Source organism: Lepidochelys kempii, chromosome 2, assembly GCF_965140265.1.
Source record: "Lepidochelys kempii isolate rLepKem1 chromosome 2, rLepKem1.hap2, whole genome shotgun sequence".
Classification (NCBI taxonomy): Eukaryota; Metazoa; Chordata; order Testudines; family Cheloniidae; genus Lepidochelys; species Lepidochelys kempii.
Genome location: NC_133257.1, coordinates 175,168,182 through 175,195,503, shown reverse-complemented (window position 1 = coordinate 175,195,503; position 27,322 = coordinate 175,168,182). Strand labels below are relative to the sequence as shown.

The 27,322-nt window shown below is 40.7% G+C and overlaps 1 protein-coding gene across 13 annotated transcripts in view; it reads right to left on the bottom strand.

Annotated features, from left to right (window-relative positions):
• Nucleotides 1-27,322, bottom strand: part of TPK1 (thiamin pyrophosphokinase 1) — a 480,985-nt gene that overhangs the window by 174,439 nt on the left and 279,224 nt on the right. For all 13 annotated transcript variants that reach the window (XR_012157430.1, XR_012157429.1, XM_073332798.1 and 10 more), the window contains one exon: nucleotides 2,942-3,037. Coding sequence is in view for 11 of the 13 variants with exons in the window: in XM_073332798.1 (XP_073188899.1) it covers nucleotides 2,942-3,037 (96 nt within the window). In the remaining 2 variants the exon portion in view is untranslated. The remainder of the gene's footprint in view (nucleotides 1-2,941; nucleotides 3,038-27,322) is intronic.

The window sequence follows — 27,322 nt, the reverse complement described above, 5'->3', positions numbered from 1 at the left end:
TGCTTACCTGAAGAGCAAATAAGGAACACAGTGTAAATATTTTGAACAAAATATTTTGAACAAGTACCAACGATATAAAATATTTTGAACAAGTACCAACGATATAATATTTTGAACAAGTACCAACGATATAAAACAAAAAGTAACCTCAACACTGTTGCACGGAAAAAGATGTTGGGGCCTTCTTTATACTTCTACTTGACTAGTGTGATAGGCCAGCTGGGGTCGAGGCAGAGGGCAAAAATGAACCTGCACATATGGGTTTAAGTTCTGGCACCAGGAAAACATCTTTTACCGTGTAACTGTTCACATAAGGAAAAGGACTCTCTGAAGCAAAAATCCCAAAAGTACAATGAAAGGTCTTCCTACATTCCAAAAAGGAGTACAGTACAATAGCTTTCTGTTCTCCTCAAACTTTCAGACACCAGAAGCTCCTTTCACCCTCTGCTGCTTTTACTTTTTGGGGAACCAAGTGATTGTGTGGCCTCAACATTCATTTCTGGAGAGCAAGCCGGCCATCATGATAAGCCTTTGCCACAGAATCAGATGGTTGCTACCTTATCCAACGTCAGCATTGCTTGTATCTGGCTGTACTCAACAGCGTTTTAATCCTCTAGTTTTGGGGTCCATTTGACTCATCCCTTGATACTTTTAAGCCAAAATTTTCCAATTTGGGTGTCGAAGGTTAAACACAAAATCTATTAAAGGGGCCAGATTTTCAGAGGTGCTGAGTACCTGCGCTTCCAATTGAAGTCAACAACAGCTGTGAGCACTCAGCATCTCTAAATCAGGATCAAGGTTTCTCAGGCGAGGCCCCTAAAATTAGTGTCCATGCTACTCCTGACAAATGACAGTTAATGCTTGTAAGCTGAAGGAACTGTCAACAAAAACTTAAACTTCAGATTTGTGATGCAGTCTGGGATTTCATTTGTGTCATTTATGTATATCGAAGCAGCGATTGTTTCTGCCATAAGGTGGATGCAAGAAAGAGAAAGGTCAACAATAGAAAAATAAATGTATGTTTTCCATCCAACTGCATGGCTCACAACTATACAAATACCTTGCAGCTTAGGTATTTTATGCAGTAGACACCCTGAACAAGAAATAGCCAGCATTTAATAAACACAGTAGTTCTGTTTGGAGAAATCATGCCCTTTTCAGTTGATTGTATTCTCAGAAAAGCAAAAGGTTAGTACCGAATTCAAAGTCAACACCTCAGCTGCCATTACATATAGCAGCATAACAATATAGTTGAATTGAAAAGTTAGTTATTGTGCTATAGCAACTATTCCGAACAATTAATGCAATTACACTTAGGTTTGTGCTTCACAAAATATCAAGGATTTGAAGTGTGATATCCTTTATCGGTCTTAACAATATATTACACTAGTAAATGAAAGGGGGATCAAAGCAGTCAAAGATTTAAGGAAGAGGTTACTTGTTGCGGAAATGCCTTTATAGACGTCACACTCCTACTGCACTCGTTTTAACTGTGTGGTTATTATTCTTTTTTAAACTTCTCATGACATCCCTTTAAAACCCATCTGTCCACAGTAAATTAGACTGATAAGAGCATAGGGTACAGAACTCAATCAAGTTTAGGTTTACTGTATTCCCTCCTCACTCTGGGTCCAATTCTACCACCCTCATTCATAATGAGCAGCACCTGACTGGCCCAGTGGTCAAAGCAGATTCTGAAACTCACCAGTGCTGATGGCTGCTGTCACAGATCTTGGTGTTACAAAGTGAGGCAGCCTTACACTATCTTGTGCAACCAGAAGATGAGGTAGGGTACAAAAGAGTAAACATATTTGAAAGGGCTTCCTGACTCATAAGTACCAGATAAGAGCAACTGCAGCGTGTGGAGGGGAATCCCCCACCACAGTTTCTATCAGGATGGAGAATCTGTATTGATGGAAAAAGCACATAAAAAAGGTGCATGGTGGGAGATTCTTCACCAGAATCTTTAAAAATACCCCAGGGAAATGCTTCCCTATTAGAAGGTGAAGACATTTGAAAAGGGATTTTAAGCAAAACAGATGCATTATGTATTTGCACAGAGAACAAGGGAGCAGTGTGGGGGTAACATTAACACTTCCTTCTTCCGCGCTTCCACTGTATTAAGAAAGGGAGCTGGTGAGGCTGGAATCTTTACCCCCCTCTACCACTGCAGTGGAAAGAGTGAGTGAAAGGCTAGAGTCTCCTTCACCTCTCCTCTCTCAGAGAGGGAAGGCAACAGGAGTTGGTATTTCCTTTTTCTCCTTTCAGGATTTGCCTTTCGCCCTGTAGGTCATCGGTGGAAGTGAGAGCTCTTTCTTTAGAGGAGGAGTAAAAGGGGATTCCCTCTTCTTTCCCTATCAGGTGCTGTTGCTGTTCTACTGGAAGAAAAGGATGGGATCCCTAGGAACTCCTCATCATCAGCTCCCCCCAGCCAGAGAAGCGGGAGCTAAATTCCACTTCTCTCACGCTTGGCTTAACCTTTGCTTACTCTGCAAATAGTCCCTTTGATTTCAAAGGGAGTAAGCTGTTGGTCAACCTAAGGTTCTTTGTTTTCTTAACTCCTTTTCGGAGGGCAGCATCAATGTCCAGAGTGCCAAGATTTGAAGAGTTATTTACATACCCAAGTGGGACTCTTGCTTTGAACACCAGTGCCAGCAACCACCCACAAATCACTTTTCAACACGTTAGGCAGTTCATTAAAACACAAATCAATACAAGCTGTCTCAAGAAAGCTGTTTGTTTGTCCGTCTGTCTAGGGCAATTTCACTTAGCAAAAACATAAATATTTACTCTCTGTGCCGTAAATATGGTGAGGGCTCAGACTGACAGGGCTACAGTAAATAACCATTTCATTTCAGTGCAAACTTAATACAGCAGCCTAGGTTCTCTCAGGAGGAAGAGTTATAACACTACCACAGATTGAAAGATTAGGTGGCTTTACCTGGAGACCTTTTTCTTCTATCTTTTTCTGGAGTATCTGAAGGCACTTGGTGAAGTCAGTGAAATCTTGATCCAGTGTCTCTATCAACTCACACCCCTAGCAATAAAAATAGGAAAAGAAAGAACACAAAAGGTCAATTATTTCTCAATTTCAAGAACAAAAAAAAAATGGTTTCTCTCATCGTTTGCTGGTCTTACGATGTACATCAAGACTATGTACATTGGAATATATATTAGTGTATGTTGTTCTTAATTAAATGAACTGCAGCCCACTTGCCCACAAGTCTGTGCATAGAGATGCAGAATCAGAATACAAACTGTAAGGCTGAGAGATGCTGAGGACCTAAGCCCCACACCTAACTAGATACACAAGTCACCCTACTAAATTCAGAGAGAACATTTGAGACTCTGGATACTCGTGTCCTTAAGTGGTTTGTTGGATCGGTGCCTTCCCAAGCAATGAAAGTTGCAAGTACTCAGCACCTTGCAGGATCAGAGACTTTTCCAGTGGTTGCCCTGGTACCGCAATTGTTATATTTCTGCCATATGCTGAAACCCGTGTATAAATGTAAGGCCACGAAAATGTCAGCTTGCTGGAACTGGCAACGTTGTGTAAGTTCATTCTCAAGGATTTAAAAATCAAGCCTCCTTATACTACAGTAAATAATAGAGAGAACACATTAAAAATGGAACAGAGCAGGAGTTCAAATTTTTTAATTCAGAGATAAAATAATTCCTAAGCCTCTGCCAAAGAGCTGAGTAAGGAAAAAGTAATGTCTACCATAGAAAGTCACCATTCAAAGAGGTTTCAAGGATACAAAACACCCGTATGGCATCATAAATTATAATAAGAACCATACTTGCTAGATTTAGAGGTTCCCTTACCTACCACTTCAAGGTCTCCTTAAAAGCTTCCTGGCTCTATGTCTGTCTGATTCATTTTATATTTCTGCCCTACACTGTAGTGACCGATAAGAAAATTAGGTTCTCACCGCTCAAAACGTATTATAAGAGTCTAAAAAAATATTGCATACAATGTTGGTAAGGCAAATAAAACAAATCTTGTCAAGTTTCTCCCCCACCTCCCTAGTTAAAATATAGGGCCAGAAACTCAAAACAGAGGCAGAATTCATTAGTGCAGCATGCAAGCAGCGCTTAGTTATTCGCTTACAGCAAAATGACAAATCCCCAATAGGAAAACGGAGTAACCTCTTACTTTGCTCACTGAAAACGTGTTTTCTGTTTACAGCTGGAGTTCATATACAAACAAACGAAATGGTAGCAAACTGGGAAAGGGAGAAAGAGAAGGGAATCGGTGACAAGGGAATGGCACATATTTTGTTCCCAACACATGTGCGCACTGCGAAAGCCTTTGAGGTCAAACCAGTTTATTTGTGAAGAACAAAGTGGTGGCTTTTCTGGCACCTGACAGTACTCTGAAGTTTAGGAGCATTTTAGGGTTGTTCCAGTACAAGCGCCCAGGGAGTTCCTTCCCCACCCAGAAAGCTGCGCAGAAGGCAGCAATAATGCTACTGCCACCATAGAGAGATAGGGAAAACCTAGCACTGATTGTAAGGCTCCAGGAGGTGTTAAGTAGTTTGGAGTGTGGCTGCGTTCCCACTCCTGTGTCCAACAGCAAAGGCTAAGAGGCAAGCACTGTGGGGAGCTACATAGCTCCTACAGGCATAGAAAGAGCTATAATGAGCATGCTCTTGGAGGTTATAGCCACTACTATCCTACTATCCACTAATACCTGGATGAGGTATCACTCCCCTTCACTCTCCCTCCCAAGACAAATATGGAGCCTTACCTGAGCATTAATGACAGGAAAGAGAGTCCTATACTTAATCAGGTTAAGGTGACTTGTAGAAAAAAGTACAAGCAATGTTTAGAGCTGCTCAGCAGCCAGGAAAAAAACTTATCAAATGTATTTAATGTTCAGGCCCTGTGGGGAGCTGGGAAAACAAACAATGTTGGGGAAAAAAATCCAGCACTGCTCAATGCCTAGAGAAGTGTTCCAACTTAAACAGGATAGAGCTTTGTGCTGATGACCATATTAATTCTGCCTGCCACCATGACAGCACAGAAGTTGGTGGTGAATGAGTCCCTTGAAGCATCCATAATACACACAGTTTATTAACCTAATTAGTCCCAGAGGTCATTGTCATCAACGTATATTTGAAGAGTGGTTTTGGGGTTGGGTTTTTTTTTGGCAACATCTATTAATATTTTGCATAACTACATTACAGGGCAATACAGAGTGCACGAATAAACCCTGACTTTACAAAGCTTCTTCCAAATCCCACACAATTCTTGAGAGCATCTCATTAACCATGTGGGTGCAGTATCGTTTGATAAGTGAGGAAGATTTCTCTAGCAAGCCCCAAAGTTGTGGCTCCCATCTTGGAATTGCTCTCTGAATATTAAGGGAAAAAGCCACACTACTTTTCTACCATTGGGCTGTATGCTTTGCCCCTTAAAGGGGATCAGTTGCCTCCTGCAACAAAAAGCTTCCAGTTGGAAGCTCATTTCTTCAGCTGTTGCCTGCAACAGGTGGCCACACTGGAGGCTGCCCCTCCTGCCTTTGTGTACAGCCTGTAGGGCTGCATCCCAGCTGGTTCCATCCACCTCATCATACATTTCTTCAACTCCACAGAAGAAAAGTCAGATTGTTTTCTGGCGGACTTAGAATCTGTATCCAACTGTTTCTCACATAATCAACAACTTTCCTGAGGCTGATACAGCATCCATTCCTCAAAGCATCTGATCCTTGGACTTTCCTCTCTCTAAAATGAACTGAACAACTGGGAGCTTTTTTAAAAAACTGCTGGGACTTGTATGGTTTCTTTCTTGTTTGCACTCCAAAGCCCTCTCCTCTGGAAAAAACTCACCTCAGGGCTTAAGTAGTGTCATCTCAGCTCACTACCAGACACCCAAAGCAATTAGTGCCTCCGCAGTCACTTCAAAGCATCCGTGCTGATTACAACAGGGATCCAACCTGTTCAAAATACTCTACAGACAGCTTTTACCCCCAAACTCTTGGACAACAGAAAAACTGTCCACAGAGCGTTGAGAAGAGGATGGGCACTCTTTAAGGGGGAGTCCCCTGACCTCAATGAAGTCACTGGAATCCAGCCAAGACTGGTGAGATCCACCTTGGAATGCCTTCCTCTCATCTTGTGACACTTCATGTTGTACGGTCATGAAAAAAGCCCCAGAGAAGTTGTGAAGATTTGTCATATTACCCCAAACCAGAAAGGATTTTCATCCTAACCAGAAAGATGACAGAAATCAAACCCAGGGAGGTTAGAGTGTGGTAGGGTTTCCTCAGTGGAATGTTGCTAATACTGTGAGGCCCCCTTTTTGAAGATATTGAATTGGCACTGAGTTAGACAACAGCAATGCTAAATATGATTCCTTAACTGAAGCCCACTTGAGAAGAAGAGTCTTCTCACTCACTAATAGTGGGGCAGACTCATTGCTTTATGTCTCCAGTGACAGGAGAAACTAGGTTGTGAATGACTGCATGAAAAGACAAGAACCCTCCTCAAACTGTTAAGAGTTCCCTAACCTGGAAATCCCAGACTCCAATGCAAGGCTCAAGTCGTGCTGGAACACTAACTAGACCACCATTCTGGTACGTTCAGTACAATCACTTATGGGTTATAGAAGTGCTGGAACACACTTCCAGTACCCTTTTCTCCATCTTGAGGATAGCCCCCATAGCCAGTCTTATAACAAGAAAGTGAAGATGACAGGTGATGACTAAATCAATGGCAGGAATGGCTACTCCCAAGCCTGGGAAGAAAGGACAGGAGAGTTTAGGACAGTTCCTAGCTCCTAAATTCACAACAGAGAAGGAGGGTCTTATCTTTTGACAGGATCATTCCTTGACTCCAGAGTGCTGGCAGAAGTAAGCAGTTTACAGGTTAATTTAAAACCCCCTCAACACTGAAGCATCCCCTTCTGCAATCACCAGTAGAGAGTCTTATCTCCTCCCTCCAGAGTCAATTTCTGGCAATTGCAGGCAGACTATAGCTCTGCACTAAAACCCAAGAAGGCTGAACTATTCTACACTCCATTTTTCAACTGAGGGTCTATGGCAGCTTTTACCATTTTCTGCTATTAAGAAAGCCATCTTGTAAGATGCTCTTGGAAAATAAAAAATATTGAAAAGCAGCTATAAGACAGTTCTCAGAAGACTCAACTTCAAGATGATGGATGTAAGCTGCTGTAGTGAAATATCACAGTTCTTGGAGGAACCAGAAGTATGCCACACTTCAAGTGCAAGCACCAAAAATATTCTGAACAGTCTCACTAGAACTTTCAGAGCAATATTGACTGTAAAAGACCTGGAAGAAAGATTCCAGGAGTCCTGTTCTCTAAATTCAAAATGGCATTTAAAGTGCTTAATTTAGTAACAAATTAAAAAGGTTGCTGTAACCATGGTATTGCTAACAAGATTAAAAGCAAAAACTGAAGTCACAACTTGAAGAAAAGAACCCCATAAAAAGGAGGAAAAAGAAATATGTTTCTACTCAAACTCCATAGCTGGTGCAGCTTTGACAATTGCCCACATTATCCTGTGGGTCCCACTGTAAGTCATATTGGAAAGTAATGAAAAGAATGTGTAGGAAAAAAACCTGAGTGATCATGGAGGACTTCAATTTGAGTGACATATGCTGGAGGTCTCATACTGCCAGTACTAAAACATCCTTGGAATTTCTAAATATTATAGATGACCATTTCTTAATGCAGAAAGCCTTGCATCCCAACGCAGGGGAATTCTATATTAGACCTTGTCTTGACAGATAAGGAGGAACAGATCACAGATTTAAAAATTTATAGTAGCTTAGGTACAAATGATCATGATTTGACCACTTTTATACTGGGCAAACAGAATTAAAGTCCAGAGCAGAGATATGAACACTTGGTGCTTTAAAAGGGCCAATTTCACAAAGCTGAAAATAATCATCACACAAATCAGCTGGGTAGAATTCAATCAGAAAAAATGTGAATTTTAATTGGGAATTGTTTAAGAACACTTTATTAGATGCCCCCAAAGCCACAATTCTACAATTGAGGAAGAAGGCTGTATTGTTTAAAAAAAAAAAACTGATCTGGTTTAGAGGGGAAGTGAAGACAGTTATTTTTATTTTTTCTGTAGCAAATGTGGAAATTGACATTAATGAATATAAATCATTGTAACTGTAGAACATGAAGAAGGGAAGCAAAGGGATACAAAGAGAAATTTATGGCCAACAGAATTAAAATAAACCTCCTTCTGACTTTAAGTATATTAGTAACAAGAAGAATCTTAATAATGGTATTGATCCACTACTAAGTGGAAATGATAGAATGATCAATAATAAAGCAGAAAAGGTAGAAGCGTTCAATAATTATTTTTGCATTGGGGGGGGAAAGATAATGTAGTCAGATGATGAGGATGATATCACTCTTTCCATTCCACCAGTATTGAGGAGGATGTTAAACAAAAGCTACAGAAGTTGGACATTTTAAAATCACCAGGTCAAGGCAACTTACATCTAAGAGTTTTAAAAGAGCTGGCTGAGCGGCTCTCTGTGCCATTAATGTTGATCTTCAATAAGTCTTGGGAAAATGGGTAAGTTCCAGAAAACTGGAAGAAAGTGAATGTTGTATCAATTTTTAAAAAGGCTTGTTAGTCTGACTGATTCTCAGCAAGATAATGGCGTGGTTGATATGGGACTCAATTCATGAAGTATTAAAGAAGTGTAATGTAATTAATATAAATCAACACAGGATTATAGAAAATAGATCATGTCAAAATAACTTTTTTTAATGAAAATTACAAGTTTGGTTAATAAAAGTAATAATGTTGATATAACAGATTTCTTTAAGATGATACCACATTTTGATTAAAAAATGAGGATGATATAAAATTAACATAGCACACATTAAATAGATTAAAAGATGTCTAACTAATAGGTCTCAAAATGTAATTGTAAATGAGGAAATCATTATTGAATAGATGTGTTCCTAGTGCGGTCCTGCAGGGATCAGTTCGTGGCTCTACTATATTTAATATTTTTATCAATGACCTGGAAGGAAACAAGATCACCACCAATAAGGTTTGCAGATCAATATATTGGGGAGGAGTGGTAAATGATGAATAAGAAGGGTCACTGATACAAAGCGATCTAGATCGCTTGGTAAGATGGGCACAAGCAAACAACAAGCATTTTAATATAGCTATATGTAAATGAATGAATCTAGGAACACAGAATGTAGGCCATACTTATAGGATATGTGGTGGTGGGGGGGGGTGTCTCTATCCTGGGAAGCAGTGACTCTGAAAAAGATTCGGAGGTGGGAATTGACAATCAGAAAAAACATGAGCTTTCAGTGCAACATTGTGGCCAAAAGGGCTAATACAAACCTTGGTTACAAAAACAGGGGATCTATGTATTTGACACTGCTGGAATACTGTGTCCAGTCTGGTACTCACAATTCACCAAGGACATTGATAAATTGGAGAGGGTGCACATAAAAGAGTCACAGGAACAACTAAAGGATTAGAAAATATGCCTGATTGAGCTCCTTGAAGCTATCTATTTAGCGTAACAAGGAGAAGGTTAAGGAGTGTATCTTGATTACAGGCTATAAGTAACTACATTGGGAACAAATATTTGATAATGCGCTCTTTAATCTAGCAGAGAAAGGTAGAACATAATCCAGTGGAGGAGTAGTTGAAAATAAACACATTCAGACCAGAAATAAACAATTTACCAAGGGTTGTGGTGGATTCTCTATCTTTGACAATTTTTAAAATGAAGATTGAATGTTCTTCTAAAAAGATGGGGATGTTCTATGGCCTGTGTTATACAAGAGCTCTAGATAACACTAGATAATCTTAGTGGTCCCTTTCAGCCTTGGAATCTATGAATCCCCACCAAAACCACTCCTGCTACTAACTGCCTCTTCAAATTCAATTCAGATTCTGCATTCTCTTTCACAGCCACAAACAGACCATCTGTTCGGGATATGACCACCTCTTTAGGACTATTCCTGCTGCTGCAATGCTAGAGGAATTGGTGGATACCAAAGCTTGGCCAACACGTGTTGAAGAAGGCATGTCCATAGTAGTCAAATCTTTCTTAGTCTCCTTCATGTCTGAGTGACTAAACTTTCCATAGACTTGCATGTTCCCTGACTGATAGATAAATTTGTTGGTACCAACATACCAAATCTAACATTTTATGTTATGATTTCTCACTTTTCTTGATCAGCACTTCAAATCAGCTCTTGTCAAACTTCATTGCTTTATTCATGAATAATAGAAGTTCTTCCAGACACAGTTTTCCAAGGCAAGCAGAATTTAACCAAAGACACTATAATAATTGCAACGCTAAGCAATAATATCTGTAATGTTATATATACCCTCTTAAACTTAATGGCATTAACCTTTGGGAAGAAAACTAAAAGCAAAGTAAATTTTACATTAAGACAATTCAATATCACAGCAGGAAAGAAAATAGAAAATTGTGTCTGGCAACCACATCACATTACAGAGTGGTAGGATGAGGCACCATGGATTTAGGGCCTTGTTATGACATTTATAAATGGCTCATTACTAAAGAAAAAACAAGACTGAGACAAACAAATAGGATTCTTGAACTCTGAAACGGGCAAAAATGGACAGTAACTGATAATTGGATGCTGGAACATTCGCACACTACTTGACCAAAAGGAAAATCGAGCCCGTAGAAGAACCGCATTAATAGCAAAAAAGCTACACAGATATGAAAGGGATATCACTGTCTTATCTGAGATTAGACTACATGAAAGCAGTGAATTTAGAGAAAAAGAAAACACTTTCTTCTGGTCAGTTACAAGGCAAATTAAAACATCAGCCAACACAGGTTAGGTCTTGCAATAGCAAACTCCATCAATAATCAACTAGCTCAGCAACCTGTGTCAATATCAGAGCACCTAATGACGTTGAGGATACTACAGTCCCACAACAATTTTCTGACAATAATAAGTACCTATGCCCTAACACAACTTTTTCCCAAAGAAAAGAGGACTAGGTTCTACATCAGTTGAGTGACACTTTAAGAAACATACCCAACAATGACAGAATCTTATTACTGGGTGACTTCAATGCTTGCACTGGAAATTATTACATCATTTGGAATAGAGTCATGAGGAAATTCAGAAATGGATCTCTAAATACAAATGGAGAACTACTCCCTAGCAAGGTCAAACTCTGGGCAGAGTGTTATTACGAACACCTTTTTCAAGGTGCCAGAAAAGTGATTCTATTCTTGGCAGTACTCTCGGTTAAAATGATGACACCTTTTAGACTATGTCATTACTCATCATAATGCCGGAGGGATGTTTACATTACCAGGGCTAGGCGAGGCACAGAATGTTTTGTACATCACCAGCTTATCCGCACTAGACAATCTCAGGATTCACAGTCCTAGATTGAAAATTGCCCCCAAAACTAAACAGATGTGTCAAGGTCTCGAAACTTTGCACAGAAGAGGGGAGAACCCAGTTAGCAACTTCCATTAAACTGTGCCAATGCAAAAGTAAGCAGACTGTCGATGAAAGGTGGGGTGCCTTTCAAACTGCAGCACAATCAACAGCTGAAGAAGTCCTTGGTGTCCAAACTTGACAAAATGTGGACTGGTTTAATGCTAATGACAATATTCAAGCACTCTTGGTGGCCCATCAAGCCATGCACAGAGTTAAACTGAACAACCCCTCCTCCTCAAAATCTGAAGTGCAGAAAAAGCTGCAGGAGATGCAAGATGCTTGGTAGAGAAATAAAGGAACAGAACTACAAGCTCTTACTGATACTAATAACACCCGAGGTTTTTTTTCAGGAGTTAAAGTCTATTTGCGGATCATGACGAGCCAATAACTGTCCAATCCTGTCCACTGATGGCACCACCCACCTGCCTGAGCACAACAGAATGTTAGAAAGATGGAAAGAACGTTTTGTGATTCTCCTCAATTGTGAATTGAGCGCATATGATCAAATAGACTCAATCAAGCAAAGACCAGTCTGATTTGAACTCGAAGATCCACCAACTTCGGAGGAGACTAAGAATGCATTTATGGAAATGGCAAACGGAGCTGATGAAATCCCAGTTGAAGTGTTGAAACACAGTGGTCTTACACTTCTAGCTCTACTAGACTTATTTACTTTCTGCTGGGAAAATGAGGTTTTACAAGCGTAATCCATGATTGTGGCAATCATCATGGCATTTCATGCCTCTCCATCGCTGGAAAGACCATTGGTAAGCTGTTGCTGAAAAGGCTGAATTCCAGTGTGGTTTTTGTTCATCACGCAGCACTGCTGACATATTTACCCTATGCCAGTTACAGGAGAAAGCTGCTGAACAACAAATGCCCCTGTATGTTGCCTTTGTCAACCTTAGTAAGGCGTTCAACTCTGTCGGACGTTCTGCTCTTTGGTGCCTTCTTGCAAAGTTTGGCTTCCCAGACAAACTAATCAATCTTATACTCTGCTTCCATGACAAAATACAGACCCATGTATCAGTGGGTGCTAACTCATCTGATCCCTTTCCTGTAGCCCATGGGGTTAAACAGGGCTGTGTGTTTGCCCCTACATTATTTACTTTGCTCTTGGCTAGAGTACTAGAAGTTGCCGCACGTACTACCACTACAGGTGTCACTTTAACAACACGATTTGATGGCAGACTTCTCAACCCCCGCCAATTCAAGGCCAAAAGCAAATCCCAGCAAAATGAAATAAAGGATCTATTGGATGCTGACGACTCAGCATTTGTCGCACTTTCTGAGAATGACCTGCAACATTTTACTGTTGAATTCCTTTGCCCATGCTATCTCTCCTTTTGGCCTTTGTATTAATGTAAAGAAAACAGAAATCCTGTGTCAACCATCTCCTGGCAGAAGCCCATTCCTTCCATCAGCACCAGAAATAAAATTGAATGGCTGCCAATTAAATAACATTAAGTCCTTCTGCTACCTATGTAGCACAGTTACATCAGCAGCATTGATAAAGAACTTTCAGCACACTTCAAGTCAGCGGCCTCAGCTTTTGGTAGTCTACAAAAAAGTCTTTGGACAAGATAGTGGGGGAGGCGGAAGGGGAGGAGAAAAGAAGGGAAGATCAAAGTGTCCACAAAATGCCAAACTTACACAGCTATGCTCCATTGTCTTCTATACTCTTTAGAGATCTACCCCCTTTATTGTTGCCATATCCTACAACTTAATTGCCTGCAAGAATGCCACCTACACAGCATAATGGGAATCAACTGCTCTGACACTCATCAACAATGAAGTACTACAGCTAGCAGCCATGCTAGCACGGAGGCAAATGACTTGGGTCAGCGACATCATACGCATGGATAACAATCGACTAAGAGTTCTAGATGGTGAATTTGAAAAAGGCAGTAGGAAGGCCATCCCAAACTCCACTACAAGGACTGCATGAGGCAGCATATACAGTCTGCCGGGCTCGACTTAATGACCTGGGAGGATACGGCACATGACAAGCGAGCTTAGCACTCTGCTTTGAAGGAAGCAGAACATGCTATAGAACAGAGGCTCTCAACCTTTTTCCTTTCTGAGCCTCTCCCCCGACATGCTATACAAATTCTACGCCCCACCTCTGCCACAAATAATGGTTTTCAGCATATAAAAGCCAGAGCCAATGTCAGGGGAAGCAAAGCAGGGCAATTACCTGGAGTCTCATGCCACAGGGTCCTCTGCAAAGCTGCATTGCTCAGGCTTTGGCTTCAGCTCCGGACGACGGGGCTCAGGGCCCGGGCTTCAAGCCCATGTGGCACGGCTTCAGCTTTCTGCCCTGAGCCCTAACGAGTCTAATGCTGGCCCTTCTTGGCAGCCCCCCTGAAACCTGCTCACAGCCCCCAGCAGGCCTCGGATTCCTGGTTGAGAGCCACTGCAATAGAATATTGTTGCGCCACCTTGGCGGATAGTAGGAGGGAACACAGACACCAACTTGCCTTCAATGTTCCCTCTAATTTTTGACAGGCAGTGTGCGCAAAAAATTTCTTCTGTGCAAATTTTTGACAGGCCATGTGTGCAAAAAATTTCTTCTGTGCGAATTGTGCTTCTGTGCAAATTTTTGTGTGCATGGTGTTTCACCTTGTGCACGGGGTTTAGGATCTGTGTGCGCGCACACACGTGCACAGCTTAGAGGGAATAGTGCTTGCCTTGGCATGTTTCCTGAACCCTACACATGGAAAGTGATTTCCAATCATAGTCATACTTAAAGATGAGTGACAGTCATTATGGAGGCAAAGGAATTACAACTGTGCTTGCCTGCTGCACAATGGGTTACAAGAGTGAAAGTCTGAATCCTCCATCTACGAGCATCTTCGTACACTCACATTTTTCCTCCAGCCACATAACATTTTGAACAAAAAAGTTTTCATAGAAATATACATCTTTGCCACCATTTGTGTCCTCAAGGGCACCTGGCAGCATGGCTATTGAGGAATAAGGTACAAACCCATTTTTACAATCTCAGCATCTGAGTTTCCATACAGCCACTGGCCTCAACTACCAGGTCAGTGTAAAAGGGGGTAGGTTTGTGGCTTGAGAGAAAACAGTTCTCTCTAACACATCTTAGAAATGTTGAGATGCTACTCCTGGCAACATTCCCTCTCAAGTTTTTCTCAGGCTGACAGATCTTTTATCAAGTTGTGGAGTACTGCCTCATTTTATATTGTTCAAGTGCTCAGTGAGCACCCCCAGAGCCTGAAACTGATTTTCGGATGGGGACAGACTGAAATGCATCAAGAGGTTTTCACAATAGCTAGAGAAAGAGGATTTGAAGAAACAAAGTCATATTTGGCTTAAGCAGCTGTGAAGCATGAGTGATTCATACATTTTCCACAGGCCAGGCTAATTTAGGATGGACTGAGATCTAAAAACATGTAACACACTTGAGCTGATTAATTTGTTTTAATTATCAATCAGCAAGAAATTAGTGAATTAAATACTTGTTCAATTTTTGTGAAGGGACAGAGCGGGACTCACAGATTTCTTTCAGGAATCCCAAATGATGCTGAGTAGAAAAACTACTGAATGATTTCCTTTTGGATCAGAGTTATCCTAAAACCAAAAGGAAATTGTTTGACTATTTAAAGAGAACAAATCATTTAATTATTTTAGAGAACAAAACCAATTACTGCAATTGGTGAAAGGGACTTTGGATTTTTAAAGGTACAGAATAATTAAGAGAAATGCATTTCTTTCCAGTTTTTGGACTCGGCCTCTAGCTTATTGTTCAGCAGTACTACAGAGTGAATATTATGCAGACTATTTGCCTTAACTATGGGGTGGCTTCATTTCAGCCTTTAACTTTGGGGTGGGATGATCTGATTTGCTAAAACTTCACACTGCAAGTGACATTGCAACTCCAGATTAACAAAAGCAACTTATTAATCAGGTTTCAGTGCATGCAGTAAAGTCCAAGCAACCAGTACTCCTGGGGGAATTATGCGCCACTGCAAGTATGCATAATTAATGAGCCATGCATATTTTAAATTTTTGTGTGCAGAAAAAAGCTTCTGCTGGAATGTTGCTGCAGTTCCACCTTTGTCTACCAGAGGGTGCTGCGGTGCTAGAACAGAGCAGCCCTCCCAGCTAGGGAAGAGAAAGAGCCTGCCTTCTTCACAAAGCCTGCTAGGCCAGGTCAGGAGACAGGGTATATGGGGAGACAGATAGCATGGGGCTGCTGGGGGGGTCAGACAGGGGTTCATAAGGACTAGTGGGGGAGGAAAGACTGGGTTAGGGGATTAATGGGAGTGAAGGCGCAGGGCCATTGGGGGAAGGGATGCAGGGCCACATGGGAACAGGGGTATGAGTGGGAGTGGAGGGAAGATGTGCCTGACTGAATGGGAGAGGCTAGGGGTCAGCCAGAGTCTGTATGTGGGAAAGCTCCTTAACAGTCCCTTCCCACCCCCACAAAAAAAAAAAACAACTGTTCCAGACTTTTCCTACTCATACCCAACAACCCTCCAAGTTCACACCCAGACTTCTTCCCAGCAATTACTTCCCTCTCCCTCAGCGCCTCTTTTGCCCTGACTCCCCCAAGCCTTTGCACTGCTTCTAAGGGGTGTGGGAAATACGGTTCTGTATTGAAATTTGAATGAATTATTACTCAGAGTTCTGTATTAATATGCCTAATAAGGAATCTATTTGTTAAAAACATTTTTTGAATTTTTTTTGTTGTCTATATTGTTAGAGACATACTTGATGACAGGTATTTTGAAATAAATGACCAAAAATAATCAAAACTGCTGTGATTATATTGTGTTATTTTGACAAATAAAATACGCAGAATTTTGAAGCATTTGAAAATATTGTGTGCAGAATTCTCCCAGGAGTAAACCAGAATTCCTACTCAGGCAAGACTCCCTTTAGCCTTTAAAAAAAAGAAAGAAAGAAAGAAAGAAAGAAAAAACAAAAAGGACATGACTTCTCACTAAGCAAGCATAACAATTTATTAAATGAATACCACCTGCTGGCATGAAACAGAAAATATAAAACATATGTATCCCTCCACAAACCAAAATCTACATGAACTTGTCAAATCTGACAAATGCTGAAAAAAGCTCCACAGCCAAAACTTTGACTTCAACATCTGCAGCCTCCTTCCCTGGTGGTTCCTTTCTCAAAATGTTATTTTTTCTAAGTAAATAAGATGTGGGGTTGTTTTTGTTTGTTCGGTTTGTTTTATTTTAATGAAGCAGAATGTGGCTTCTTGTGGAAGATGGGTTTTTCATAACATATATTTGATGCTAAAACAGCAGCAATAAAAAAATTGTCCACCATTGGAAAAAAAAAAGAACTGCATATTGTTTTAAGAGATTTCAGCGATTTCCTACATGTGCAAAGTATGAGAGATAGTTTCCTTCTTTATCCTCCCACACTCGCAAGTGCTTAGGGCATCCATCAGTTTATGCTATTTATTCCAGTCTTATGCTGGTCTGTTTAGGCTTCTGATTGTCATGCTGATTGTTTTGGCTTCTTTCTCCGTTGTTCTGATTAATGTTTCTCTAGATTGCCCTCTTTCTCTGTTTACAGGTGGTGTCCATATTATTGCCATGAAAGTCATGATGGTGGCATCCTTAAAGCATGACCTAAATATGTCCACAATTGTCTTCTTACAATATTTGATATTTTAGACTGGTTTGCTCTACTTAGAAATTCTGATGTTGCAAGAAACTCTTTGCAATGGACTCTGAAGATCTTTCACAGACATTTAACTTTGGAATGAGCAGATCTTCTCACCAATTTCTGTTGTGGATTTCCTTGACTCTGTCCATAAAAGAGGACAGACATGATCCCTATGTTAAAAATTCATATTTTGTGTCAGTGCCAATCATACTCCTATTCCAAACATTTAAAGTTCATGTAAATTATATGCTGCTTTTGATATTTGTTACTTGACATCTAGCATGGTATCAACTCTCACTGTACATCTCCCTCCCTCAATAGGTAAAATAACTTACTTCTTCTAGTGTTTCTTTTTCCACTCTAATGATTACTTTTGTACAAGATGTACAAAGTATGTACAAGATAAATGTACACATTAATGCACAAAGTATGAAAAAGATAGTTTCATTACAGGCCAGAAACAGAGGAAGTTGGCAAAGAAGGCAATTTACTAACTATTAGAAATGCAAGATCAAAAGTAGAAATCTTTAGAAGGACCCTGGGCCTGGATTTTGCAGTCACTTACAGTAGTGTCCATCAAAGACACTGGGGTTACATGGACAGAAAAACTGTGTAAATGAGAGCTGAATCAGGGCCCATCAATTTATTTGCAGGATACAGTCCCAGAGATTAATCACATCAAAGCAAGAGGCAAGCCAAAGGCATCCAACTGCCAAGTAAAGACATCCAATGATAGTAATAGTTATCATTGTGATGGGTTCGGTCACAGAGATCCCCTTGAGACTGTCACCTGATGTGCTAAAATTACCTCTCAGCCCATTTTCCCTGCCAGCTTGGGAGTCCAGAACCCTGCCTTGTTGAGCCAGACACGCTAGCCTGCTGCAACACAGACTCAGAGTCTGGGCCACATCCCCAAAGCTGCAGACTTTAACTAAAAACAGCTCAGCAGGTTACCTGTCTCCAGCTCCCAATGGGATCCAAACCACAAATAAATCCATTTTACTCTGTATAAAGCTTATACAGGGTAAATTAGTAAATTGTTTGCCCTCTATATCACTGATAGATATGCACAGCTGTTTGCTCCCCTGTGCATTGATCACTTACTCCGGGTTTATTAATAAACAAAAGTATAAAAAGTAGGATTTAAGAGGTTTCAAGTAATAACAGCCAGAACAAAGTCAGTCACAAATCAAAATAAAACAAAAACACACAAGTCTAAGCCTAATACATTAAGAAACTGATTACAGTTAATATCTCACTCTCAGAGATGTTCCAATAAGCTTCTTTCACAGACTAGATTCCTTCCTACTCTGGGCCCAATCCTTTCACTGGTATACTCCTTATTAGTTCCAGCAGACACCTTAGGTGGTAAGCAGGGGTTTTCTCATGACTGGCAGCCACGTTTGTCCTGCTCCATCCCCTTTTGTAGCTTTGGCACAAGGTGGGAATCTTTTGTCTGTGCTTGTCCCCAACCCCGACTCATCAATGGAAAAGTACAAGGATTAAGATGGATTCCAGTATCATGTGTTATGGTCATATATCACTGTAAGACCCCTAGTCTCCAGTCTTCCTGGGTTGGCCCGTCTCCAGTCTTCCTGGGTTGGCCCACACGTACACAGGAAGGCTTGCAGGTAAATAAACCATTTATAACCAATTGTCCTAGTCAATGGGAGTCAGCAAGAATCTAAACCATCATTAATGGAGTTATACTTCTTATTTTTAGCTTCAGATACAAGAATGATAAATGCATACATATAGGAAGAATATATTCAGTAATATATTATAACCTTTGTTAGGATACCTTACAAGAGACCTTCTGCATAAAGCGTATTCCAGTTACATAATATTCACACTCATAAGCATATTTCCATAAAACATATGGAGTGCATCATAATCATAACAGTAACAAGAATAGTAACAATATCTATGAGATCTTCCATCAGTACATTTCAAACACATCATGGAGTTAAGCCTTGCGACATCTGTGAGGCAGGTATCAGTCACATTTTACAGATAGAGAAACTAAGGCTGAGGGAGGTTTACCGATTTGTTCAGAGTCACACAACACAGATTTATAACCCAGATCTCCCAACTCTCACTGCTATGGTTTACACACTGGGTCTTGCTTCACCTGCCTTTCTACTTTTGCATCGGTTCAACCATGTGTTATTTCTGCAGTTTGATGCTTAGAACTGAACACAGCACAATACACAGCTGCCTGCTATTTTTGGATCTCCTAGAAAATTCCCCTTACATGCCCGTCTTCACCTGAAAAGCAAAGAGGTTTAGAAAGAGCGGTTTAGACTCAGGTCTATCAACAATATTGTATAAATAATTTGTCTACCAAGCGGACTGGATCTTCAGATCGCAACATGGCTTGTTATATTCCCTTGTTTTATATTTTTATATAATGTTGTTTAAGCTGAAGTTATTTATAGTTATTGTAATACATGTGTACATAAGAGTATGTTCACACATTTGAACGTACATGTATAAAGAAGTGATTGGAGTAAGGGAAATCATATTTTAGGAACAGAATCATCCCTGACACAAGGAAACTGCATACCATTTTTGATCATTAAAGGCCTGATCCAAAGCCCATTGAAGTCAATGAGAGTCTTTTCATTTACTTTAATGGGCTTTGGACCAGGACCTAGAGCTAGGATTGATAAAACACGTAGATTTGTACAGCACATTAAAAACAGCACTTTATCCAGGATTTTATGCACCACCACATATTAAAAAAATGCAATAATATTAATACATAGTGTGACAAAGCTCTGTCCTTGCCTCCATGGTTCCCGTGTTTCCTGGCGGATTTCGCTAGCCTCAGAGGCTCACTGTGACCCTCCATGTAACCCTTCTTTCTCTAGAGACAAGGGTCACAATCTACTGAGCCATTTTCATCATAAGCCAGCAAGGGAGGTGAGAAGAAATTATCCTTCCTTGCACAGTCTCTGTTGTCTCCCAGTCTCAGTGATTAATCGGGGGCAAAGGTGGTGGGGGGAGCCCGGGCCCACCCTCTACTCCGGGCTCCAGCCCAGGGACCCTAATAGTATCAGCTATGGTAGCTGACCTTTTAGAAACATGACATGTACAATTCCTTGGGCTACTTCCCCCACAGCAGCCCTCACTTCCTCAAGCTCCGCTTCACCCTTACCTCAGGGCCTCCTTCCTTGTGCCTGATATGGTGTGTACTACTCAGCCTCTCCAACAGTGCAACTTCCTCCCACAGCTCCTGACATGCACACCCACCTGACTGACTGGGAGGCTTTTAACTAGTTCCAGCCAGCCCCTGATTGGCTTCAGGTGTCCCAATCAACCTAGCATTCTCCCTGCCTTCTGGAAAGTTCTTAATTGGCCCCAGGTGTCTTAATTGACCTGGAGCAGCTGCCATTTCACTTATCCTGGTACCAGGGATTTGTTTAGCGTGGAGCTAATATATCTATCTCCCACTACTTTTCTATAGCAATCTGGCCTTGCCCCGTCACAATAGGCAAAGCAAGCAACCTCCCCCAAGTAAGGTAGCAAAAAAAAATTAAAGTTACTCCAGTCATAAATCCCAGCCCTCCTCAAAAATAGAAATATATGCAATATGCAGTATCCCTTGAAGGTGAACAGATTTCGCCTACTTTGGATTGGGGGCGGGGGATGAAGGGAGGTTAGCTTGAATTCTAAAGCCTTTCATGGAGAACCACCTGCCAGCCGATTCTTCTTCTTTTTTTTTAAATTAATAGGGGCTCCAGATTGAGTGCCTCAGCTGACTTCATTTGTGGCACTATCACCACTATCACATAGGGAGAAAAGTAGATCCCAAGGCAATTAGAGCTTTAGAAGTCAAAACCAACTATTTGAACTCCATCTAAAGACCACTAAGCAACCACAGCAGATCACAAAGTGCTAGCGTCATGTGCTCACATAAGAGGAACTTAAGTTAACAAGCAGGCATTGGGAAGCGTAGCCCCATCTTGCATGTATTGAGATAGGCTAATCTCAAGGTAACAAAGGCACAGATCACAGTTGCAAATAGGGTTGCCAATTTTTGGTTGGACATATTCCTGGAGGTTTCATCACATGACATAATCTTTAATTAAAGATTAATCTTCAATTCCTGGAGACTTGGCAACCCTAGCTGCAAAGTGTGCATCAGGAAGAAGCATTTGCCCATACAAAAGATAGTCATCCTAGTCACCACAGCTAAATGAGCCTTTTACAGCAACCAGGGATCCAATAACTCCCCCAGATTGTGAATGAAAGTTTGAAATAGCAGGTACAGACCTTTACTTAGAGGTGCAGATGTACAGGCTGTTGTCATTCATTATTAAACTGAGAACTCAGAATATTAAAAAATATGGTCAATATACCACCAGAAAAAAAGCATTTTATCTGTTGCTCAGAGAAGCTTTATACTAGCCATTTTCCCCCTTAGCTAACATATAACAATGGTTATATATATATAACAATAACAGCTCTGGTCTTGGATAATCAGTCCCTTGATTCAGAAAAGGTTTTGGATGGTGTGGAGTGCATCTGCAAGTTACTTATTAGCTGTAATATAGAGGTGTCTAGAGGCACTAACTGACACCATAGCCCCATTACATGAGAACAGCTATATTGGGTCAGACCAAAGTTCCATCTAGCCCAGTATCCTGTCTTCTGACAGTGGCCAATGCCAGGTGCCTCAGAGAGAATGAGCAGGACAGGAATCATCAAGCGATCCATCCTCTGTCACCCATTCCCAGCTTCTGGCAAACAGAGGCTAGGGGGACGGACACACACACACACACTTCTCACCCAAGAGCTTATCTAAATAATCAAGACAAAGTGTGAGGGGATACAGAAAAGTGAACTGATTAATCCAAGGTCACACAGCAAGTCAGTCACAAAGCAGGAAGAGAAACCACCTGACTCATAGTCCAGGGCCTTAACCCCTGCAGCACATTGCCTCTCAGGTGCAAAGTGATTACAATACATAGTTTGAGGATTCTGAAATGTTCTATCTTTGTTTGATACACCTAGGGCATGGACAAGAGTGAGGTGGCAGCTCTCAGATATGGTCACTTCTCAGAGGTTACAAAAGCAGGGTTGCTCACATTTTGGATTTGTTGTAGCTCTTTGAAATGGCTCTGAGAACTTCTTCAGATTTCACTAAATTATAGCCCATACTCAAATACAATTAGCTTATATTAATGTTCCTTTTTTGGGGGGGAAATGGATGCTTTCTTGGTGACCTTCAAGACACTTGAGCAGTGTGTCTTATTTTCACTTTAAAAATAGAAACTAGATATATATTTAATCTCCAGCATGTCATAAATTACTGTAGTATGCTATCACCCTCCCTGCCCCACAGTGCCCCTTAGAGACGTCCCTTCCACGTCCTTCCAGGCTGATGTGTTATTTGCTTTGGCTTTTCTTCATTCTTTTAATTCAATATTGTTACTGAACAAACCAGCAAATTATTCTGCACTGCATATCTTATACCTGTATGCAGATAGGTCAGGGATCTCTTTCTCGTGTTACCTAGAAAATTGTAGGCTGTGACTTTCAAAGGGGGTCTAAGAGGAATACAGGAATCAGTATAAGAATAATTTCCTCCTGCACTTTATTTGGGGTCAGACTGTGCCAGCCTTACTCATATTAAACAGTGCGTTACTACACAAAGTAGTCCCACTGAAAGTAATGCATAGGGAAAAAGTACTCAGCATGAGTCAAAATGTCAATATCTACACCTTTGGTGGGGTTGTAACTGTTGTCACATCCCTGAGGAAACTTTTTGTAAAAGCACTCACCTGTATTCATTAGATTTCTTTAATCTATGGCCCTTGCAAATTTCTCTATTGTGAGACCTTCCAACTGTTGGGAGTCCCTCCAAGACCTCTTTCCACTCAGCTTCCCAAGAACTCAGTTTGACTCCAGACTTGGTCACTCAGCAATCTTTATTTGGCATACAGCAACAATACGCTGAGTTGATCAGATTCAAACACAGGGTGATGGGATGGATGCCGAGTACATCACAGCTCCAAAGTTACACAGAAACCGTCTCCCTTATTATAAATCTCATTGCATTTACTATACATTGTACCACGCATTTTTGGATTTTGCAGGAACCAATCCTCTGTGCAGCAGGCACTGTCCACGTAAGGTCCATGCTTTGACTTCCCCTTTACCTCATATCTACATTCCTATCTTCTTTTGTCCCATTATCTAGTTCATAGTAAATTGTTCCCTTGGACTTCTCCCTCTTATCTTAGTTGGCTCAGAAATTCTGTATTCTTCACCTACTGACCTATTAACTTATCTTATTCAGCACAAACCTTCTGTTTTCAACCTGATAATTCATTTACCTCCCTAATTCTAATCTTCCAAGAAATGAGGCTTCCTCCATGTGTTAATTGCTCATGTCAGGCCAGGCCTCAGCTAGGCTAATAATGGTATTGGTGTGAAAATGTGAAATGTAAAAATGCGTGTGTCAGGGTTCCCTCTCCACTCTGAACTCTAGGGTACAGATGTGGGGACCCACATGAAAGACCTCTAAGCTTATTTTTACCAGTTTAGGTTAAAAACTTCCCCAAGGCACAAATTCCGCCTTGTCCTTAACAGTATGCTGTCACCACCAAGTGATTTAGACAAAGAACAGGGAAAGAGCCCACTTGGAGACGTCTTTCCCAAAAGTATCCCCCCAAGCCCTACACCCCCTTTCCTGGGGAAGGCTTGATAATAATCCTCACCAATTTGTACAGGTGAACACAGACCCAAACCCTTGAATCTCAAGAACAATGAAAAATCAATCAGGTTCTTAAAAGAAGAATTTTATTTAAGGAAAAGGTAAAAGAATCACCTCTGTAAAATCAGGATGGTAAATACCTTACACGGTAATCAGATTCAAAACATAGAGAATCCCTCTAGACAAAACCTTAAGTTACAAAAAGACACAAAAACAGGACTACACATTCCCTCCAGCACAGTGAATTTCACAAGCCAAAAACAAAAGAAAATCTAACTTATTTTCTAGCTAAATTACTGACTAATTCTACAGGAGTTGAATTGCTTGTTTCCTTGGTCGGTCCGCAGGCAGAGGCATCCCACAGACCGACAAAAGCCCTTTCCCCTGCTTCAGATATGAAAGTATCTTGTCCCCTCATTGGTCATTTTGGGTCAGGTGCCAGCCAGGTTACCTGAGCTTCTTAACCCTTTACAGGTAAAAGGACTTTGCCTCTGGCCAGGAGGGATTTTATAGCACTGCATACCTTTATATTTATGACAGCGTGAAATGCAGAATTTAGAATTTCTGAAGAAAAGTGCATCTTAATTCCATCCACATTTATTTCAGCCTTATATGCATTCAGATAACCTCTTTCCTTCTCCTCCCCGAATCTGAAATGCTGTCACTAAAAATCCATGCGTCACACATCAAGTCATCCTTGTGACCATACAAACCTGATCTTTCCCTCCTTAAACAGGCAAAACTCCCGCCGACCTCAATGGCAGTTCTGCCTGCATAAGTTGAACTGAGCAGGTAAGACCTCAGTAGAAAAAAAGTTTAGCTTTCTCCTAGCTTAATAATTTTGCCAGGGTGAGCTAAGGAGCTGACTTCTCTAAAAAATCAGAATCTTTTTTCATATAATGGAGAAATAAATAAATCCAAATCATATTTAAACCTAACGACTCCTTTTTTGTCTAATGCAAGTCAGTAAATATAGCAACTTATACTATGCAAATTGTTTGTGGAGTGTAAACCAGCTCTTATTCTAGAAGCTTTTGCTTCACTTTTTAATATAATGAATCATGATTCCTCTGAGGTAAAGTCATGCCCTAAAGAAGTGAGAGAGAAACCACATCTGTATCTCAGAGACTAACCAATTTATTTGAGCATAAGCTTTCGTGAGCTACAGCTCACTTCATCTGATGAAGAGAGCTGTAGCTCACGAAAGCTTATGCTCAAATGAATTGGTTAGTCTCTAAGGTGCCACAAGTACTCCTTTTCTTTTTGCGAATACAGACTAACACGGCTGTTACTCTGAAACCTGTCACATCTGTATCACTTTCTCAAAATATATGTTGGCCCAAATAGTGCTCTAACCATGCAACTTTCATTTAATATAGACCAATAAATATATATCTTTTCAGAAAAATACTTAGATCTTTTTGGCATGGGATAAAACTCTGAATTAAGAAATGCAAAATTTCCAGCAATAGATATATCCCCCAAAATATATGTAAATTAATATAATATAGACTGTGCTATTACCCCAACAGAAGCATAGACAAGGCATACACACAACTCTATTGAACATTAGATAGCACATATATATGGAATATAAACCCCTGTGCTTCAGAGTGAAAGCTAGCTACTAGTTGATGAAAGTTACAAAGAAACTTCCCCTATGGAAGGTTATTCCATAATTATCCACTGTTTGGAATCTAGCGTTATCTCTGCAGTAACTGGTATTGGCCACTTTCAGACATAGACGGGTCATCAAACCATATGAACCATTGGTCTGATTCAGTATGCCAGTTCCTATGTTCATAATTTTAAACTGGGCACTCAACTCTCCACTAAAGAGTACTTGGCCAGGGGAAACATCATCCTTTGGTTTTGCTGTCTTATCCTTGAGTGGCACTTCTCTTACCTCTTGTGTGAATGAAGGGCTGATTTTCAACCTTTGCCTTCCATGTGTTGGTCATCAGGAATAGGGATTGCACAGCTGAACTTAACTTTTTTAATGTATTTTGTTGCTGAGGAAAGATGTCAGGCTCATAATGCTTGTTCATTTGCAAAACAGGGGAAGCATATGCAGCAGGCTTATTCCCGGCATGATCCTGTCAGAACATCTAAACACTGCTCTAGAAGGAATATTTCGAAGTGTGGGATTCTTGAGTCTGGTAATTCAGAAGAGAGTTGTTACTCCCCTCTGAAAGACTTGATTCTTTGGATTACCTGCTATAGCTACAACCAAAACAAAGCAAAGAAGAAAGGCGAACTGCTTTCCAATAAATAATTTATGTGGAAAGCTCGTATCTCATGCATAAACAGCTGATTATGTCCAAAACACTAGGGCTGTAAATGGCTGTTGAAGAAATATTACTGTTGACCACAGCCACAGTACTGACCATGAACTTTGACAAGGAAAGAATTGTACAGATTTAACAGATTTTTCAGCTTCAGTGTTTTGTTACTCTCTTGGTAGACAGATTTAAACAGGTTTTACCCGTTTAAAAGAAAGTTAAATAAATTGTTCTGTGAATAAGCCAAATACTCTGATGCAAACAACGATAAACACCAACAAAAGGATCCTTTATCAGAAGCTTTATCCTCCTCCTCTGACAAAGATCACTCAACCATCTGGTAGCTCAGTACGTGGTAACTGGAACACCGACATCTGGACAGACCCAAGGGAAACCTCAGACAAAAATTAAACCATTGGCCTGCAGAAAGGTTTTGATACTATTACTGCTGAGTAGGCCCTAGCTACCAATGAATTACAGCTGGAAATGTAAGGTGCTTGCTTGAAGTTAGAATGCCCTCACTGGCTTGATTCCAGTTACCTCAGAGGTCACCTCTCTCCTTTACAACACTGTTGTAGCTGATCAGCAGAGGTGCTCAAGTTCACTCTCTTTAAACAGGGGGATGATGAGAGACCATTTGCTATGAGGGGTCTTCAACTCTGGAAAAGTTTTTTCTTAATTGGTCCCCAAGAGACTGGATTTGTTAATCTGCTGGGCATGGTTTGAAGCCACGCTTTTATCTCAAGTGGACGATGGAGGTTTGGCAGCTTGGCAGATTTTTTCCGCATTTTTTTCCATCCTGTGTAGGAAGTGAAGACCTGTTCAGCTCAGCTGAAGAACTGATTTACTCTGTTGTGACACATTTCTGTGGCTGTGGATTTTAAATAGTTTGAGGTGCCTCATGGTTCGGAAAGATGCCAAATGCATGAAAATGAATAAAACAATGGGTAGCTGGTTAACAGCAGCAGCTCAGCAAGCAGCACAGTGCATTACTATACAGTGTGTTGGGATCCTTGTTAGGTTACCGGCACCTACATCTCATAGCAGGAATATTCCAATTCCCTAGTTTTTCCAACACTCTACAGAATCTACTATTGGCATATCCAGTGCTCCTACGGGCTGTTTCAGACATGGTGTAGGTAAGCTAATACTGTGTGTGATATTACATGCCATATTCTTTATGGAATTA